At 58.3% G+C, this 16,250-nt stretch overlaps 1 protein-coding gene across 1 annotated transcript in view; it reads left to right on the top strand.

Annotated features, from left to right (window-relative positions):
- Positions 1 to 403: 403 nt before the first annotated feature.
- EPHA8 (EPH receptor A8) overlaps positions 404 to 16,250 on the top strand; it is a 34,197-nt gene continuing 18,350 nt past the window's right edge. The window contains exons 1-3 of the mRNA XM_047871088.1: positions 404 to 497; positions 6,093 to 6,157; positions 12,504 to 13,167. Coding sequence (XP_047727044.1) covers positions 404 to 497; positions 6,093 to 6,157; positions 12,504 to 13,167 — 823 coding nt within the window. The remainder of the gene's footprint in view (positions 498 to 6,092; positions 6,158 to 12,503; positions 13,168 to 16,250) is intronic.

Below are 16,250 nucleotides of genomic sequence, written 5' to 3'. Positions count from 1 at the left end.
TCTGCACGTCCCGGTGTCGCGGGGGCGCCCTGACCGTGGCTCGGCGCGCGGTGGCTCGGGATCCACGTGCGGACGTGGGGCGCGGGCGGGTGAGTGCGAGCGTGCGCACGTGCGGCGGCGGGGTCCGCGGGCCGGTGTCCGCGGTGCGGCTCCGTGTCCCCCACCCCCACCCCCGCCTCGGTGCTGATTGGCTCGGCGCCGTGACGGGCCGGCCCCCGCCCGGGGCGGCGGCGGCGGCGGCGGCGGCGGGCGCGGGTGCCCGCGTGTGCGCTGTGTGCCGGCGTGTGCGCCGGGGTGTGCGCCCGGCCGCCGGGTGTGCGGGAGAGCGAGGGAGCGCGCCGACGCGCCGGCCGCTGCGGCCGAGCTGGAGGGTGCGCGGCGCCCCCGCCCGCCCGGCCCGGCCATGGCCCCCGCCCGGGGCCGCCTGCCCCCCGCGCTCTGGGTCGTCACGGCCGCGGCGGCGGCGGCCACCTGCGTGTCCGCGGCGCGCGGCGAAGGTGAGCGGCGGCGGCGGCGGCGGCGGCGGCGGCGGGGCGGGGGCGACCGAGGGGCCGGGGCGCGGTGCCCGCTGCCCGAGGCTCAACTTCCTTCCCCTCGACCCGAGCGCGCGCGCATAAGGGGCTGGGATCCCTGGGTTTGGGGGCGGGAGGGGGGGGGGGTGACAGGGATGGCACCGCGGGAGAGAACCGAGGTCAAGGGACGGCGCGATGGAGACGGGGACAGGACTGGGGAACAGGGACCCGTGGGCTGGAGGATGAGGGATAGAGGCCCCCGGGGGTCTGGGGAACAGAGGGCTAGGACTGAGGGATTCGGAGCTGGGAACAGAGAACTGAGGGTTGGACATTGGGGATGATGGAACAGGAGGGGGGCGGGTGGAGGGGGGTGGGACAGAAGACAAGAGGTATAGAGGAGAGGGAACAGGACCAGGGGACAGGGCGGGGACAGAGGACAGAAGACAGGGATACGGGGATACAAGATGAGGTTCGGAAGGCTGAAGAAGAAGAGGACAGGGGTGGCCTTGAAAAGGGGGGACCAAGAACTGAGGAAGGAGGAGCAGAGAGCCGGACCAGGTTGCAGGAGGACAGGAGAGGGGCAGGGAGTGAGAGTCTTAGGTGGGAGGGCTGGAGGGCTGGGGAGGTCACAGCTGGAGGGGAGGGGCAGCTCTGAGGGGCAGGACGTGGCCCTGGGCGCAGGGCACAGTGAGGGGCAAGCCGAGGGACTGCAGAGGGGCTGAGGCAGGCAAGGCCTTGGAGAGCAGGGTCTTGTCCAGGGGCAAGGCCTGGGCAGTCCAGTCACCCAGGGGACGAGGGGCCAGGGGGATGGGGGGTGGACGGTGGGAACAGGAGTGTGGGCTGAGCCGTCAGGACAAAAAAGGTCTGGGAGGTGACCTCCTGGCAGTGGGTGGGAACAAGGAAAGCTGGGAAGAGGCACCCACCAGGTTCCCCCAACACCCAAGGCCTCACAGCTGCACACCTACGCACCTGCACGCACACACTCATACACACACACAGTCAGTCCCACTGAACACTCCAGGTCCAGCCCAGGATGCCACCCTGGATTCTGTTCTGGACCCCACCCCTTGTCCCCCAGGACCTCCTCTGCCCCTACAGCTCTGCACAGAGGATGCTCTGTGCAGCGTCCAGGGGCTGATGTCCTGGGTCCAGGGCTGCGTTCTTACCCCGGCAGGATGAACTTCTTCCACCTGCGAGGGAGCTCCAGAGCCAGTGTGCCTCATCCACGCTCAGATATACCAGAGATCCACCCCTTTGCACACGAACAACTCAGAGATACAGCTGTCCCTGAAAGCACACGTGCGCACACAGACACGCATCAGGATTTGCACACATAGACCCAGGCCCGTAGAGACTCACTTGTATGGACAGCCCCCACCTCCAACGTCACCCACGTCAGATACACAGAAGTGCAGCCAGTACACGTGTTCACACACATGTGGGGACAGATGCACGCACATGAAAATATGCACATTTATGGGCAGATACCACGTATGTAAGAGGATCCTTAAACCTGCAGTTATGCCCACAGAAATGCATATGTACATATAAATGCACCCACAGATAAACTTACAGTCTCCAGTGAAAAAGGGACCATGTAGGGAGCAGGGACCATAGCAAGGGAGCTAAGAGGTGAGGTGGCAGGCAGAGCAGGACCAGCTGGGCGGCTAGCGATGAGGTGCAGGTTCCTGGGACACCAGAAGAGAACTGAGTGAGGGTCGGGCCTGTGAGCCAAGAGGAGGGCGGGATTGGGCCTGGGGGCTCTCGGAGCTATGACCTGAGAAGACAGTTTTCCCAGGTTTGGGTTGGAGGGAGGGGAACAGTTTCTCATCAGTAGATGCCGAGGGGTCCACATCTGGGATCCGGGCTCTGGGCTCTGGGCAGTACACCCTCAACTCCTCTCTTCCATTATCTTCTCCAGGAAGGAGGCAGCACCTTCCAGAATTGCAGGCTGGCAAACCCCAGAGTCCCCCTGCAGAGGTGACTTTGAACAGGCTCACCTGCCGAAGGCAGGCCACTAGCCTGAGAGAGAGGACATGTCTAGGGGAGGGGCAGCAGTTGGGGAAGAGACAGGGTCCACAAAGAGAGGCAGGAGGGAAGTCTTTGTCCAGGACAGGGCTAGGCATTGTCCAGGGGCCAGTGCATGCCATCCAGTCAATGCAGCAGGGTACCCACAGTGGGGCGGAGGGCAGCCACGCAGGTTGGACAGCCTGAGGCGTAGGTTCCACGAAGGACAGTCCTTCCTCCGGAAGGACACGAGTCCCTCCCGGGATCATCCCTGGGCTGGTACAGTGCCAGGACTGGCAAGGGAGACTGTTGGAGCTCCGGGAGGGGCGTCTATTCCCAGCCGGGCTCTTGCAAAGGTGGCAGTGCCCCAGCCTGGCCAAGTGCCCCTACGCCAGGTTCCTGCCAGGGGAGAGGAGGGCCCTGCACCTGCAGAGATGCCCCCCAAGCCCCACCAGGCTCATAGCCCCTTATCACTCTCTGGTGTGGATTATCCACCACTTTGGGGTGATCACCGAGGCGTTCACAGCCTGGCTGACATCCCCTGGCCACCCGAATTCTCCAGCCTCACCATCATGCACCGCGTCCTCAGGGAATGTAAATCAATTTAAGTATTAGTCTCAGCGAAATGGAATGGGGGAAGGTGACAGTGCTGGAGAAAAAAAGAAATCGCATAATGCCTTCCACAGTGGAACAGGAAAGGCTTAGGAATTATCTGTGCTTCTCAGAGCAGGAGAGGGACCCGTTTGATCTCCCAGAACAGCCCAGGCGGGTAGGCCCAAGAGGGATGCCCATAGACATCTTGCAGATGAGGAAACTGAGCACAGAGGGGTTAAGTGATTCAGTTCCCTGAAGGCCCTGAGAGATGGTGAGTTCAGTCCTCCCATTGGCAAATGCGGAGACCGGGCCCAGAGAGGAGAACTGACTTCACAGATGTCACACAGACCCATAGGCCAGCAGTGCAAGAGGCAGGAGGGAGCCCAGGCCTGGTGACCAGAAGGGTCTGAATTTCCAAGGGGACTCAGGCCTGGGCCAGGTGGGCCTCACGCTGGAATTCTCTCCAGTCTGAAGAAACCTCCGGTGGGCCTGGAGCTTTCCCGGACCGACATCCTGCATCCCCACCCCACCCCCGGACCCCCCTAGGAGGGTGTGTGAGGTAGGGAGGAGGGGCACAAAGGGAGAGGAGAGAAGGGCAGGGTCAGGGAAGCTTCTGGAAGGAGTCACAACAAGCAGCCCTGGAATCCTGTAGCTCTTCCTGAATCCGATAGAATCGACTTTTGACTTATCTTTGGATTATCTGAGCCCCCTGGCTGGCTGATCAAGAAAGAATCCGCAGCAAATGTGGTGAGGCTTCCTGCGGTGGGAGGGGTCTGGAAAGCAGGGTCTGCAGACACCCACCCGCCCTGAGAGTCAGGACCCTCCAGCGGGGAGGAGTCTGAGTGGTGGACATTTGTTCTGATTGCCCCTGGGTCCGGGCAGGTCTGAGCTGCATTCAGGGGAAGCTGGAGAAAGGGCCCTCCGGCTCCAAGACCCCATCTGGAATGTGGGTTGGAATGGGGGAGCCCCCGGGTCCCCGGCCCCGTCATCTCCCCGGACTAGGCTCTGCTAGTCTGGGGGAAACTGCAGTGCGGCCCCCTCCCCCTCCCACCAGCCAGCAGGAGGAGAGAGCTTGCCTGACCCAGTTTTCTCTCCATTGCCTGAGAGGAAGGGAAGGAGGCGGGAGGGCTTCTCTCTGCCTGCGCCCCTGGCGTGGGGCCGGCTGGGGAGGGGAGATCCCTCTGCGGACGCTGGCTCCGTGGCCTGATCCCACCTGACCCCTGGGGACCCAGGGAGGCGGGCAGAGGCCCGACCCTCGTTCTCCGAGCTCTCTCTCCAGCCGGCCTTCCCTCTGGGGGCTCTGACAATGGGGTGGGAGGGTAAGAGGAGGGAGAAAATCAGCAAATAAGAGAGAGCATCCTCACTCCAGCATTTCCTGAAGACACTTGTCTCCATCTTTGAGGGGCAGGCGCAGAGCTATGCAAATCACAGACAGAAGGACACCCAGCCTCCCTGCAGAAAAGTTCCAGGAGGGCCCCAGCTTTAACCCTCTGTAACCTGGCCCAGCCAGCCTAGTTGGAAGCCCATGATTGAAGGCTGGGAGAGGGGGTGCGCGGGAAGAGAGAGCGAAATGGAAAGCCGTGGGGAGGTGGAACCCAAAGCCCTCCGAACAGTCATCACCAGATAGATCAAAGGAAGCAGGGGCCCAGAGAGGGGAAGGGACTTACCCAGGACACACAGCATTTGAGATTCAAACCCTGATTTCTGAACAGGTGAGTGCTGCTTCCTCACCTCAAAGTGAATGGGCAGGTCTGAGGTCCAAGGAGAGAGGCAGGAGGGGCAGGACTTCGGGAAAGGGAATTCGCGTTAATAAGGCATTGACTCCGGGCTCCACAGTTTACCCTCCGTCAGCGCTAGGTATTATTATCCCCATTTTACAGAGGAGGAAATTGAGGGTCAGAGAAGTGAAGGTCACCTGCTACTGTGTAGCTGCGTTGAGAGATGAGCCCAGCAGTGTCTGGTTCCAAAGGCAAGCTCTTCTCCGTTGTTCCAAAGGCAAGCTCTTCTCTGTTGTGTTGTGGAGGCTTTGCAGGGTCCCCTTGGAGGATCTGGCTTAGAATAGACTCGCCTTCCAGGCCATCACTCCTTTCCCAACCGCGGTGACTGCTCACGGGTCCTGCCAGGGCTGGGGGCGCTGTCTGCGGTTGCCTGTTGCCTCGGCAGGTGCTCTGAACACCAGCCCTGCCGGTTCCGCCTGTGGGGCTCCAAGCGTGTTCCCGAACTTCCCCGAGGCTCCGTGTTCTCATTGGTAAAGAGAGAAGAATCAGCACCTCTCCGCAGTTGTGCAGGTCACAGAGGAGGCGTCCAAAGCGCCCCTCGCAGAGCTCAGCACATAGTAGGTGCCGAGAGGCCGCTCTTACTCCTCCCGATCTCTTCGCATCAGACATGCATGGAGGACTTATTAGGTGCCAGGCATCTCTAGCAAGACGGTGGTGATTGCAGAGCCGGGGCCAGTCCTCCTGTGGGACAAATGACCGCAGAGTGTGAATGTTGGTGGGTGCTTTTGGATGCTGTCGTGTCCCACGAGCGAGACGGGGATCAGGTTGTCCCTCACAACACCCTGTAAGACAGGATCCGCTGTCACACCCATTTTTCACAGGAGGAACCCGGGGCTCAGGGAGGGGCAGGGACTTGTTCAGGGACACACAGCTCCTAAAGTGGCAAGGCTGGGATTCTGGCCCGGGCCTCCTGGACTCCCGAGCCCGTCTCTTAACCACCCCGCTGCATCACCAACCCGGGAAACCCAGCGCTTGGGGCAGCTTGCGTTCTGGGGGTTTGGCCGAGGTGGTGGAAGGAGGCTTCGGGCAAGAGGCACAACTCGAACCGAGCCCTGAAGGAGAAGGGAAATGAGAAGGACCACAGACACAGAGCTGGTGTGGGCTGGCCTGAGTGAAGACCCGTATGGCCAGGTGGGGCTGCTCTGTGGGACAGGGGAAGCGTGTCCCAGGGGCTGATGCTTTCTTGTCTCCTGTTTTACAGTGAACTTGCTGGACACATCAACCATCCATGGAGACTGGGGCTGGCTCACGTATCCGGCTCATGGGGTAGGTGATAGGCAGTGGGGCCAGCGTCATCCTCTATGAGCAGAGAAAGGCTCTGACTCACAGTCTTATCATCAGATAGATCAAAAGGAAGCAGATGCCCAGAGAGGGGAAAGGACTTACCCAAGGCCACACAGCAGTTAGAAACAGAGCTGCTGATTCTTTCCTTCCTCCTCCCTCCCTCCCTTCCTCCCTCCCTTCCTCCCTCCCTTCCTCCCTCCCTTCCATCCGTCCATCTTTGCACTCATTCCTACCCTCCCACCTTCCCGCCTTCCTGCTTTCCTGCCTTCCTACCACCTTCCTACCTTCCTTCCTTTCCTGTGTGCAGACCCTTGGGATTACAGAACCATCTAGTGCTGGGCTGCCAGTCCTTAACTGTAAGGCCCCAAGTGTGGGATCCTTATATCTGGGTTCTGGGCCTACAGAGTCACATATCACAACTGGGCCCAGGGTCGCCGGGGACGTGCCAGTGGCCAGGAACGGCCAGGAAAGGGCCCCAGCCAGGCCTTTCACCCCTCACACCCCGTCCTCTCCAGGAGCTGTCCAGACCCCTGGACCCCCCCCCCCCACCTGCCTCTCTCTTCTGTCAGAATCATCTGGGTGGCACTGCTAGAACCCACTGTGGCCAAACCCCCAGGCCCATATGGCCTCCATGGTGACCCTGGGCTGAGCCCATCAGGTCTCTGTGGGTTGTGTGCTCTCAGGCAGGGGGCCCCTCCCATCTTCCTGGGGAGCTGGCGCGGTAACCTCGGGGTGTCCAGGGACAACGCTGCACCATCCCCGTCCCTCCACGTCTCTTATCCAGATCCCAGGGTGAGCAGGGCAGTCAAGCCAAAGTGAACCCGTGAGCCTGGCGGAGGCCCGATTCTGCCATCGACAAACGGGTGGCCCTGGTGGTCACCACTTCACTCCCTGAGTCCCAGTTCCCCAGCTGTTGGAAGGGATGTGCCTGTGACAGTGTCACGGGGTTTGCCGCAAGGGTGAGGGGAGGTGACACCTGGTCTGGGCACCGTGCCTGGCACATGGTGTGCCCTCACTGGGCACTGTCATCGTTATTAGTGTGTGTCAGTTACATGTCACATACGTGTCCTCCTGCAAGGTGCTCAGAAACGCACCCTCACATCCCCGCCATAGACACAGGCACATCGCGTACGCGTGACTTGTTTCATGAACACTGGCTTCCGCGGCTCTGGAGACGAGGGGAATGATATTAATGATGATGAGGGTGATATTGATGTCAAGAGTTAGTGTTCATGAAGGGAGTAGGGGTATGTCTTCACTTTGGCGTAGGGTTTTTGTTTATTTAAGTAGGTTTCAAGCGATAGGGTTTTAGTTTGTTTTAAGTAGGTTTCATGTCCAGTGTGGAGCCCAGCTCGGGGCTTGAACTCATGACCCTGAGATCGAGAGTTGGACACTTACCCCATTGAGCCACACAGGCACCCCAGGGTGGTGTTTTCTTCCGGGTCATTTGTGGCCTGTGGCTGGGGTCAGGACAGAGCCCCCCTCTTCTCTCCCTGGAGGTTTCGTGTCCTGGCAGCAGTAAGCTGAGTCCATTGTCATCAGCCCCCATGCATCAGGCTTCAGGGAGCTTCACAGGCAGGCCACATGGGCCTAAGAACCAGGAGGGAACTCCTTTCTTCCAGAGCAGGTCAGCCCTGCCTAAGGGTAAAGGCTGGGTCTTTGGGGTATCTCTGTACCTCCCTGGGCCTCAGTCTCTCTTTGTGGAATGCTCCTGTGTGTGTGTGTCCCCAGATGGCTGTCTCCCAGGGGTGAGCATGGGTGAGAAAGGGCTTGATAAAGTGGGCCAGCTCTGCCAGTGGCGGGGGGCCGACCTTTGAATGGGTGACTGCCTGGCTGATGGCTGGGTCAGCATTTCCCCTGAGACTCAGCAGCCAGGAAGGAGTGGGCCTGGCCCCGGGTTGGCTCTGGGTGTCTCTGTCCCTCTGTCCTACTCAGAACTTAGGACTTGGTTTTTAGAGTAACAAGGAATTGTAAAGGTTTTAAGCAGGTGGGGAGCATGACCAGACTTGTCGATGATTTTCTGGAAATCTAAGGCTTGTTTGCTTGCAGAATGCTCTAAAGCATGGCTCAGAATTACCTTACTTGTTTAGGAGTTAGAATAAATAACGTATATTCACATAGCTCTGAATAATTCACAGACATTATCTCGTAATCCCCACAACCCATCCTGTGAGTAGGTACAGCCACCCCATTTCACGGATGAGGAAACTGAGGCTCAGAGCAGCAAGAAATAATTTGTCCACCATCAGGCAGGTTCCAAATGGTGCTCTCAAACTCCAGTCTCTCCGGCCCGGAGCCTGTGCTGAGTCCCTTGTGTTCTCTTTGGTGTGTGTCCTCATTGTGAGGGGGTGGGAGGCAATCCAGCGTTGTCTGCTCAGCCAGGGGCCACCTTCCACCTTTATGGGACCTGGAGAATGGGCTTGTCCAGAGAGGAAAGAAGGCTGGGTGAGATCCCTGGGTCCCAAACTCTAGATGTCGAGCCTGTTCCAGGCTAGCAGGTGAGGCATACAGATCCCTGCATCCAGGGGGTCTGGGGAGGTGCCTGGGAATCTTTTGTTTCATAAACTTTCCAGGTGATTCTCCTGCCCAGCTGGCTAGGGAGCCTGTGGATGTGGTCCTTGTGTTCCAGGCACCCCTCTGGTTCTGAAGTTTCCTAAACAGCCTGGGAACAAGGGTCATCCAGGGCTGTCTCCAGCATCAGCAAAATGACCGGGTTGTCAGGCAAGGCTGCACGGCCTAGGAGCCAAGAGTCTGGGTCTCGGATGAGCCATTACGCTGCTGCCTTTAATCAGTGTGACTCAGGCAAGTCACTTACCTCGCCTCCTCCACCTCCCCGTTTATAACACGGGGACGATCGCAGTTGCCATCAATGAGGATGCATGAAAGGGACATTTCCTGGTGAGAAATCGGAAACCCTGAGAAGTTAAGCAACTCTGCTAAGGTTGGGGGGAGTCTGGCCCCAGGACCCAGACTCTTAATCAGGATGTGCCCTTCCCTCCACACGTTGGGACGCACTCCCCCTCTTCTGGTGAATTAACCGATGATGCCGCCCTGGGATGAAAGTCACGTTCTGTTGTCTCACCTGATCCCCTGGAGTAGGTGGGAGGGGCTGGTATCAGCCCCTCCCCACCAATTTCACAGGAGCACAAGCTTCAGAGAGGGGAGGTGATGTGCCCAGGGCTGCACAGCTGGTCCAGGGCATTCTGTTCCAGACAGAGGACGGAGTTGCAGAGAAGTGGTGGGGGCCGGAGGGGGGCGGGGATGGGGGCGGTGCCGGGCTCATTCCATCCTTGCACCAGCCTCCAGGAATTCGTGCCTCTCTCTCTGGGTGTCTGCAGCAGCCCCTGGGGCCGGCAGGGCGAGGCCAGGCCATTGGCACCGGTAGGGCGGCTGGGGCGGACTCAGATGGAGCTGATTAATTTATCCAGGTTCCTGGCAGGAAACAGACAGGGAGCAGCTGGCTGGCTCTTTGGTGCTCCGTTAATTGTGACAATGACTTTAACCCCAGATGTGACACCGCGCTGCCCGGAGGCCCTGGCTGCAGTGGGGGGCACAGGGGGGCCCTGTAGGGGTAGGGGGTGTAGGAGGCATCAACTCTCGGGTGAGGCTGGCACACCGCGGACCTCTTCCCCAGGGGGCCCGGAGGCAGGCGCCGGTGGGCTGGGAAGATGCTGCTGGGTCGGCGTTGTAGGAGTCCTGTTCCTCTGGTGCCTTGCTGGGCCAGGCCCAAGCCAAAGCACTTGGCAGCCTACGTCTTTCGTCCTCTCGAGCCTCACTGAGGCGGGCCTGTCTGAGCCCCATTTTACAGGGGGTGGGCACTGAGGGTAGAGACCACGTGGCTGGCCAAGACAAGGAGAGATGGAGGGGCTTTTGTCAGACTTCAGACCCCCGAGGCCCCACTCCAACCCTTGTGAATTACTCAGAGCCCCACAGATTCTCAGAACATCATGAGGAGCGGTTTTTACCTCCCACCCCCCTTAAGTAAGAGGATCTCTAGTTCAAGGGCAACTGCCCATAGTGGCCCGAGAAAGGACAGCAAGGCATTGCATCTCTGGCCGAGCCAAGGCAGGGACCCGGAGCCCGTCCCCTCCATCTGCCCTCAGCCCCCAGCCCCTCCTTGGGGCCATCAGGAGTCCACTGAACTCAACCCACAATAACTGCTTCTGGCTAACCAGCATTCTGCAGTTGAGGAAGCTGGGGCCCAGAGAGGAATGGGAGCTTGCCCAAGGTCACACAGCAGGTTAGAGACCAAGAGGTGTTGATCTCTTGGCTCCTGGCTCATTTGTCAACACTGGATCTTGGAGGTGAATCTTCTGTGTCCAAACTGGGCTATTTGGTGCTCGCGGGACATTGCTCATACTCCCCCTGCAAGAGCTTCCTGCTTCAGCCTGCAGGAAGTTCCACCCCCCTCTGGATGCCCATCCTCTTTGGCATAGAGCGCCCAACCACCTTGTCTGATGCAGTGTGAGACGGTCAAGAGGAGGGAGTATTTCTTGCATGTTGCTTTCCTTGTTTTTAAAAAAGTTGTGGTAGGGGCACCTGGGTGGGTCAACTGGTTGAGCGTCTGACTCTTGATTTCAGCTCTGGTCATGATCCCAGGGTTGTGAGATCGAGCCCCGTGTAGGCTCTAAGTGTGGAACCTGCTTGGGATTTCTCTCTCTCTCTCTCTTTCTCCCTCTGCTCCGTCCCCCCGTTCACTCTCTCTCTAAAACATTAAAAAAAAAAATTTAATGAAGCCGTTGAACTGGGTTTAAAAAAACAATTGTGGTGAAATACACATAACATAAAATTTCCGAACCACATTCTAACCGCTTTTTAAGTGTACAATTCAGTGGCATTAAGTACATTCGCTGTGTCGTGTGACCATCACCACCATCTATCTCCAGAACTTTCATCTTCCCAAACTGAAACTCTGTCCGCATGAAACACCAGCCTCCCGTTCCCCAGCCCCCCGGCCCCTGACAACCACCATTCCATTTTCTGTTTCCGTGGATCTAAGTGCCTCATATAAGTGGAATCATAACATATATGTTCTTTCACTGGCTTATTTCACTTTGTAGAATATCCTCAAGGTTCACCCATGTCGTAGCATGCATCTGGATTTCCTTCCTTTTCAAGGCCGAATAATATCCCATTGTTTGGATATACCGCATTTTGTTTACCCATTCATCCAACGATGGACCCATTTGGGTCATTTCTACCTTTTGGCTGTTGTGAATAATGCTGCTGTGAACATGAGTGTGTAAGTATTTGTTTGAGACCCTGCCTTCGATTCTTTTGTGTATATGTTCCCAGAAGTAGAGTTGTTGGACCGTAGGGTAGTTCTATTTTTGACTTTCCGAGGAACCTCCATACTGTTTTCCATGGTGGCTGCACCATTTTACTTTCCTACCAACAGGGCACAGGGGTCCAGTTTCTCCACGTCCTCACCAACATTTGTTATTTTCTGTTGTTTTGATAGTAGCCATCCTAGTGTGTGTGTGTGTGTGTGTGGAGTAGTATTGCATTGTGGTTTTGATTTGTATTTACCCTAATGATTAGGGATGGTGAGCATCTTTCCATGTCGTATTTGACCATCTGTATATATTCTTTGGAGAAACGTCTATTCAAGTCCTTTGCCCATTTTTTAAATTGGGCCGTTTGGTTCTTTGTTGTTGAGTTGTAGGAGTTCTTTATATATTCTGGATGTTAATCCCTTATCAGACACATGATTCGCAGGGATGTTGCCTTTCGCGCTGTTGACCGTGTCTGATTTATTTCTGAATCACTGATAACCTGGCTAGCGCCTGGCCCAGAAACCACCACATTCAACATCCCCACATCCTAGTACTCCCTTTCTCAAGGATCTGAGGCATAGTCAGGTTCACGAATTAGAAAGATCCCTCTGGCAACTGATACGGAAACTGGACCCGTGGGCTCCCTGAATCACCCAAACAGAATACCCCCAAACTGCCCCCCCCCGGGAGTGTTTGGAGTTGCCATGTAGAAACAAGGTTGGATTTTGTAGCCTTGACATCAATTCCAGTACTGGTTCCACCAGTCACCAGCCGGGTGACCTCAGACATGTGGCTCACACGTCTGAGCCTCTCTTTGCTCCAATGCAGCAAAACACGCTTTCCCAGAAGGATGTGGAGCTCTCTAGAGTGCCTGACGGCTGTGACAGTCCAGTAGGAGGTCAGCAACCCCAGGGCAGAGACCCAAGTTCCATCTTCTTCCCCAGGATGCCCCCGGGGCCATGCATGTGGCACGTGGCACATGGCCGGGGCGACCGGCAGGAGAGGGCGAGGTGCTGCCTCTCGCGTCAGCGCTGTGCTCTCTCTGCCCGCAGTGGGACTCCATCAACGAGGTGGACGAGTCTTTCCAGCCCATCCACACGTACCAGGTGTGCAACGTCATGAGCCCCAACCAGAACAACTGGCTGCGCACGAGCTGGGTGCCCCGCGACGGTGCCCGGCGTGTCTACGCCGAGATCAAGTTCACCCTGCGTGACTGCAACAGCATGCCCGGCGTGCTGGGCACCTGCAAGGAGACCTTCAACCTCTACTACCTGGAGTCGGACCGTGACCTGGGCGCCAGCACGCAGGAGAGCAAGTTCCTCAAGATCGACACCATTGCGGCTGACGAGAGCTTCACGGGGGCCGACCTGGGGGTGCGGCGCCTCAAGCTCAACACGGAGGTGCGCGGCGTGGGCCCCCTCAGCAAGCGCGGCTTCTATCTGGCCTTCCAGGACATCGGCGCGTGCCTCGCCATCCTGTCTCTCCGCATCTACTACAAGAAGTGCCCCACCATGGTGCGCAACCTGGCTGCCTTCTCGGAGGCGGTGACGGGGGCCGACTCGTCCTCGCTGGTGGAGGTGCGGGGCCAGTGCGTGCGGCACTCTGAGGAGCGGGACACGCCCAAGATGTACTGCAGCGCCGAGGGCGAGTGGCTGGTGCCCATTGGCAAGTGCGTGTGCAGCGCTGGCTACGAGGAGCGGCGGGACGCCTGCGTGGGTGAGTGTGCCACGCGGGGGTGGGGGCACGTGGGCTCAGTCCGGGCGGGGCGTGGGGGCCGTGGCGGTCGGCAGGGATCCGGGCGGCGAGCTCAGCACCTGGGAAGATGGGTGAGCCTCCAGGGTTCGTGGGTCAGCGAATATACCAGGCCGCCTGCGTGCGTGGGAGCGCGTGTGTGGAGCAGGGCAGAGAGAACGGAGGCAGGCACGCCACAGCCGGGTGGCGCCCTCTGTGGGCGCCGTGGAGGGGTACGTCTAAGCACGCCCGTGTGCTCGGGCACATACCTGTGCGAGGGAACGATTCTAGGAGCTCATGTGCGTGGGGCATCGTTTTAGGCACTTTTCACATATTAACTCATTTAGTCTCCGGGCCTCCCCTGTGACATAGAAGCTACTCTTATCCTGGTTTCATAGACGAGGAGACGGAGGCACAGAGAGGCAGAGGAACTTGCCCGGGGGCACACAGCGCGGGAGTGGCAGAGCTGTGACTTGAACCCAGAAGTCTGGCACCGGAATCTGTGCTTAAAACCGCCAAACTTGCACGGAGTGGAGGGAAGTGGAACCAGTCCGTGGGTGCATGAGTGGAGTCTGGGGCACCCAGGGGGTACTCTCTAGGTTGGGTGTGTCACTGGGGCACCTGGACCAGCCTGCCGGTGTTTGCGGGGTGGGGGGGGGATCTTACCCAGGGACCTGTGGGAGGGGACAGCCAAGGTCCTTGTGAAGGAGAAGGCGGAGAACGCAGCAGCATGGCACCTGTCTCCCCATGAGCATGCTGCTGGGGTTCCCACGCCAGAGACCGAGAGCAGGACCCACACCCCAGGCTGCGTGGACGTGCCTCACGCTTGCACTGTGCCCCTCTGGGGGCAGTGTCACGAGGCATCCCAAGCACCCGGGTCACCGGGAGAGTCGGCTGGACAGACAGCTGGTGACCCAGCTGTACTGGTCTCCGCCTGGTTGCCCTCTGCCCTTCCTCGGCCTCCCCGGGGGCTGGGCACACGGCAGCGCAGCCACTCAGAGCATAGTGAAGCCTGCTGTTGGGACCACTGGTTCTCCTGGGGAAGGAGGAGGTTCCTGTGCAGGGAGCAGAGAGACTAGGGCCTGGCCCCAGATAGGAATTGGGACGGGGCCCATCCCTCGGCCCCAGCGGGCAGGCAGGGCCCCTCAGTGCTCACAGGACTGAGGAGGCCACAGGCTGACAATTTCAGGTGATGCTCAAGGTAGTTCTGTGGGATCAGGATCTCCCATGCAGCCACTAGGCCCTTTCCAGCCCCTCTCGGGGGGCTCTGGTTTCCTTAAGAAGTCCTTCTTCGCACTCCCAACTGCTGTGAGTCTTTGCTTCTCCAGAGCCCTAACCCCCAAAGCACCTTCTGTGACATTTTCCTGTTTCTGGACTTGTTCTATCACCTGTGGCCTAGTTGGCTCTCAGGCTCCCAGGCTCCCAGCCTCTCCTGGCTCCTGTCACAGCCATCCCTGTGCTTCTCAACTTCCCACTGGGTAATTACAGTAACAAACACCCCCGTTGCCTTTACAGCTCACAAAGGGACGCTCACACATCAGTTCATTTGCTCACTGTAGCAAGGCGGGTATTACCATTCCATTTTACAGATGGGAAAACTGAGGCTTAAGAGGTAGTGTCGCTGCATAGGCCTCCCGGCTGGTGACAGCTAGAGCTGGGGCCTGAGTCAGGTCTGTCTTGCTCGGAGCCATGTGTAGGTGCGTAACCTATCCCTGGCCCAGCACCAGCGCTCTCCCTGCCTGAGTGGCTTCCAACATCCCCTCATTCTGGTGCGGATAATAAAGTCCCTTAGCGACAATTTGTTGAGCGTTTGCCACGTGAATGAGTGCTTTTTACTCCTCACGGCAGTTACTCATTCTGTTGAGCATCTAGTGTGGCCCAGGAAGGGGGTTTCGGCACAGGGGGTCCGTGCAGCCGGGGAGTTCACACACTTTCTCATGCTTACAAAGGTCCTCCGAGTGAGGTCGTGTCTCCCCATCTTACAGATGCAACAAACTGAGCCTCTTCCACCTAAGTCACAGAGTAGGGCTCTGATCCCAGGCTGGCTCCCTCCAGAGCCCTCAGCTGCTCCCTCTGTCCCTAGAGCCTTCTGCCAGACCCCACCACCCTCCTCTCTGGGGTAACATCAGAGCAGTTAGGAACTGGCATAGCACAGGCCATAATAATCAGGCCAGCTGCTCAGCGGATACCTGCTCAAGGTCAGCCGCTGGCCCCAACTCTGGTGCAAGTAAGCCCCTTGTCTGTCCAGCGTGCCGTGGGACACACTTGCTCGTGGGAGGGAGACTGGTCTTCCTGACTGGGGGATCGGGGGTCTCCGGTCCTGCTCCAGCCCCCTTGTTCGACAGGGGTGGGGAGTGGAGCCCAGAGAGGGAGTGTGTTTTGCCCAAGGTCCCACAGCGAGTCAAGGGCAGCACTCCTGGTAAAAGCTCCCAAGTCCCGGGCAGCAGGACCGTCCCAGGGCTGGGAGAGGCCGAGGCCAGTCTCGTTTCCTGGCAGCACTGGCACATTAATAAAAAATAACAAAGAAATGTCAAAGCGGGGTTAAGCAATGGCGGCACATTTCGAATTTTACATCTAAATCACAATACAACATAATTATGCCAGTTGCGAGATAATTACAGGTTTTATAAAAAATATTAATTCCTGGGGCGCCTGGGTGGCGCAGTCGGTTAAGCGTCCGACTTCAGCCAGGTCACGATCTCGCGGTCCGTGAGTTCGAGCCCCGCGTCAGGCTCTGGGCTGATGGCTCAGAGCCTGGAGCCTGTTTCCGATTCTGTGTCTCCCTCTCTCTCTGCCCCTCCCCCGTTCATGCTCTGTCTCTCTCTGTCCCAAAAATAAATAAACGTTGAAAAAAAAAATCTTTAAAAAAAAAAATATTAATTCCTAACGCACGGCAGGCAGTGAGGTTTGGGGACGGGATGCCAGTGGTAGGTGGCACGGGGAGAGACTTCGCTCACTCCTGTCGCGGGTTTCTGTGATGGTCTGTGTAACCTCCTTTGAAGAAGCAACGTGGGCCTGAAACTGAGCCTCCCCCCCCGCGCCCGATGCGAGGCCCTGCCAGCGGTCCC

Source organism: Prionailurus viverrinus, chromosome C1 (genome assembly GCF_022837055.1).
Source record: "Prionailurus viverrinus isolate Anna chromosome C1, UM_Priviv_1.0, whole genome shotgun sequence".
Taxonomy (NCBI): Eukaryota; Metazoa; Chordata; class Mammalia; order Carnivora; family Felidae; genus Prionailurus; species Prionailurus viverrinus.
Note: the sequence above shows the minus strand (reverse complement) of the source record. Positions and strands in the feature narration are given on the sequence as shown.